A 4281-nucleotide genomic window follows, 5' to 3' on the forward strand; every position below is an offset into this window, starting at 1 on the left:
TGCCCCCACACACGTAAAAGATCAAGTAAATAGAGTTGCGTAGAGGGGCAAAAGAACGGGTTTCAAACCCGCATACACATAACCGACGCTGACATTTGTGGTGTAGCGGTTAGGCTCCTCACTGTCGTGCGCAAAGGATCTGATTTCAATTCTTGTAGGGGTAGAATGTTTATCATAGGACGTCGTATCCCTCTCAGCCCGGGTTGACCCCGACTCCAAGCCAACCTCCTGAATTATCTGAGTTGTGTCGTTGGGGGCGTAAAAACACTTACATTAGAAAGAAAGAAATTGTCCATTGGACACAGGCAGAATACCCACGAAATATGAATACAAACATTGTGGTCTACAGTACAAGCACTCTTTAGCCTTTCTTGCTCAAACATAAAGCCATTTTACTGGTGTCTTTCAACGTAAAGCAGAATTCTCGTGGATGGTTGATAGGCGATATGGTGTGAAACAGGATTTTTTAATAGTGATAGTGTAGTGTAGAATTGTCGACCTTCTATAAAAACCGAATTAGTGTCTAATCAGATCTTTTCCATTTGTGTGTGTGTGGGGGGGGGGTTGTTTTGTTTGGTTTGTTTGTTTTTTTCTTTGTGCAAAGCTCGACGCACAAAGCCTCCGATTAGTCAGGTTCGTTCTAACAAAAAACGCCCATATACAACAGTGCAAAATGCACTGCGAACGATCATTACATGTGCGGGTTGTGAAAATACTGAGCCCAAAAATATTTATTAAAAAATCATTGGAGTTTCTCACTCTGTGGTATAGGTTGTTTGTGCACAAGAAATATTTTGTCCGCAAAAAATTCAAACTCTAAACGTTAAAATAATCGAGACAAAAATACGTTATGATTTAGATACAATTTGTTAAAAGAATGAAGGATTTTTTTTCTCTCCTGAAGATTTTGCTTTTGGAATCTAGAATCTAGTACATTTTATCAGCTTGATGGCAATCATTATACACTAACATAAACCCTGTCGAAGACTCGAAAAGTCAGTGATTGGACAAGAACTTTAGCAATTGCATGGCCTACAAAGGAAAGCTGAAGTCAATTTGTTCGTCTTGTTGGTTTTTTAAAATATAATTCTACTACTTCACAAACAAGGTTATTTCGAAAGGGTAAAACTTTACCTCCTATCCGGACCCCAATCTAAATGGAGATACAGTTGAAATTGTCTATGACGGCCACTTATTGTCGAGGAGTAAAGTGTCCAACTTAAACATGTAGACGTCTTACACAGTGCCATCGTAATGTGAAAAATACACAAGGGAAGAAATGGGAAGTGGCCGCTTGTAAGAGTGGTTGTCTTATACAGGTGGCTGTTAGAGAAATTTCAACTGTATTTTAGGGAGGGGTATAGAAATAATATGTGGATTCGACATTCGAACATTCGTAACACCGATCAAGTCCGTATTCGGCAATGCCACAGAAGCTGCCTCCAAGTCTGTCAGTGCAGTATCTCTGTGACGTAAGAAGTAAGAGTTGGAAGGGCGTCTTCTGAAAAGACCTAAGCCTTCTATCGAGAGCAAGCGCCAAATTTCCCCTATGTCAAGCTTGCGACGTTTTTGGCAACGCTTAGCCAAACCGACGTCTTCACAGATAGCGTACAAGACAGGTTGTCAATTTCCCATGACCAGAGACAGCTCAAAGCGAAATGTGGAGTGCGTTGGTATTTTTTTTAAAACCTTGGTACATGTTTACGCCCTCTTAGACTGAAATAGTTCGGTGAAGGCATAAATATGTACACTGATAAGAATTGTAGAGTTGTTGATTTTTGTATGTGTTTTTACGCCGGCACCGACACAATTCAGATCATTTAGGAGGCAGACTTCCAACAAAACTATTCCAACTGAATAAACAATAAACAGCCCGTTTTTCGTCTTGGAAGGAAAAGACCTAAGACGTAGAACCTTACGTTGTCCTTTGTTACAGTTCTCGTCCTGGGAAACTGAGAGTATGTTCTTTCTGTTATCGTCAGAAGTAAACAACGCATACCAAAACTAGCTAGCAGGTAGTGATAGGTATACGTGAACAGCTTTTGTACTAAGGTGGATAGTGAGAAAAAGAGAAGAAAAAAAAAAGAAGTCGAAGTATAAAATTAAATTATGCCTAATATAGCACACTATAGGCCTACAAATAAAAAAGTAATGATATTCATGCGACACTGAGGTCATCAGTGCATTCTTGTGCCGTGTCAGCCATAGAATGCTTAGAACTGCCAGCGGAGTTTATTTATTATCATCAACAACCAGACAAAACTCGTCCTTCCAACACGCCTTAGTTTCAAGTTGATTACTGTGGAAGCCAACGATGTGCTCCCCTGGAGAAGCCGGCGATGGGATAAACAGAAATTGACTCAGAACCCGGGGGTTGACAGATTCGAGCGCTTTCCAGTTACTACGTAAAATATAAATTGTAGAAGCAGCTTTTACTGGAAGACATTATACATTTTAACGAATCTGATCAAGGTCAAGGGTGGAAAAAATGTAGGTACTTTTGAAGCGGAGAATTTAAAAAACCCAAAAGCAACAACAACGCAACAATGATTCAATGATTAAAAAGTGCGTAAAATAGTGACCTTAACATGTTTCTCTATAACAAAACAGGGCAACAGACTGTCGTGGTGGGTGGTTGGCTGGTGTTCTGGGATGGGGGGTGCTCCTTCTTTCTCATCAAACGTCTATCATCTTTATTTTTCCTCCTTCTTCTCCTTGAGTGTTACAGTTATTCTTTCTTAGTCTAATCCTCGGCACTTATATGACCTAACTGAGTTGCAAGTGTCTTAAAACTCTTAATAAATTCAAATAAAATCCGTCTTGTCAGTACCACCGGAATGACAAACACATGAACAGTTACAACTGGTGACAAGGGAGTATTACGGGTTGGTGCTTGCTGGCTGATGAGTTTAGGTTATAGTGTATGTTCCTTCTGCGTGCTGGTACATAAATAATCCACCATCCAACCACATGGAGGCATAGATCTAGACTTAACTTTCCCCCTGAGAGTTGCAATTCGTGCACCAGAAGCTTGACTGGCATTGTTTTCATTACCGTTGCCTTCTGTTGTTCAGTGATGTCAAGAGTACACATTAATATTATTTATTTGGTGAATTCTTGAGAGAGCAGACTTTCAAATACATCATAGTATTCGACAGAAAAGCTGTGTGGACAAAAAAAATAAGTTTACCAAAAGTAATATTGCATAACAAGCGTAATGGAATTTCTATTCATGGGACAGTACTGTAGTAAATAAAACACTCTTTAAGACAGATCAATATACAAACTGAACTTTATTTGGATATACAGTCACGAACAAATTATATACTTGGCCAATTTTTTAAACTTGGTCAGAATAGCGCGATGTTCGACTTTGTGGAGCCTTTCTGTGGGCGCCATTTACTAATTTTATATTTTATTTTATTTATTATTTTTTTACCCGTTAATGTAGTTCATCTCACTTTTCGATGTTCGATACCTCCACTCTTTTCAGCTCTTCCTCCAAAATTAAATATTAACACGTGTCTCGACAGACCACGTTTATTCTCTGTTTCACAAAAGTTCGATGTTTCTTTGAACGTTACTCGAACGCAGTCCTTTTTCAAATGATAAATACACAAAGAGAGAGAGAGAGAGAGACAGACAGACAGACAGACAGACAGACAGACAGACAGACAGAAGAGAGAGGATAAGACAGAGAGGGGGAGAGGGAGAGAGAGACAGAGAGAGAGAGACAGAGAGAGAGAGAGAGAGAGAAAGAGAGAGAGAGAGAGAGAGAGAGAGAAAGGCAGAGAGATAAGTTGGGGAGGGGGGGGTCAATATGTTAAGAGGAGATGTAAGTGGCGACGGGTCTTGGCCATCATTAGTCCTCCTGGGAGTGGAACAGTTTAGTCCGGGGATATTTCCATAAGCGTTCCTTGACCTGAAAGAAAAACAAGACAAACTTTCATTATGAGAATAGATAAATAGGTAAAGGTCTAGTTGAGGTCTCCGTTCGGAGCTTACTTCGTCTACTACTTACATCCGGGTCTACACTCTCTATAAGCATAACATGGATGTAGCCGTGAAACTTACCCGTAATTTTTTTAATTTTTTGTTTTTGTTTTTTTGTTTGATTTTCTTTTCCTTTTTATCGAAGAGGGTTTATTTTTATTGGTTCGTTTTTTTTCTTTTGTTAGTTTTTTTGTGTGTGTGTGGGAGGGGGAGGGGTTGGGGAGGATTGTTTTCTTACTTGGGAGGAAGATTTTCTTTTCTTTTTTTGATGCATGTGTATGTGTGTGT

The 4281-nt window shown here is 39.5% G+C and overlaps 1 protein-coding gene across 1 annotated transcript in view; it reads right to left on the reverse strand.

Annotated features, from left to right (window-relative positions):
• Nucleotides 1–3807: 3807 nt before the first annotated feature.
• The window catches only part of LOC101860951, a gene marked incomplete in the record, with an annotated part of 17636 nt that continues 17162 nt past the window's right edge, over nucleotides 3808–4281 (reverse strand). The window contains 1 exon segment of the mRNA XM_035973846.1: nucleotides 3808–3922. Coding sequence (XP_035829739.1) covers nucleotides 3863–3922 — 60 coding nt within the window.

Source organism: Aplysia californica, unplaced genomic scaffold (assembly GCF_000002075.1).
Source record: "Aplysia californica isolate F4 #8 unplaced genomic scaffold, AplCal3.0 scaffold00034, whole genome shotgun sequence".
Lineage (NCBI taxonomy): Eukaryota > Metazoa > Mollusca > Gastropoda > Aplysiida > Aplysiidae > Aplysia > Aplysia californica.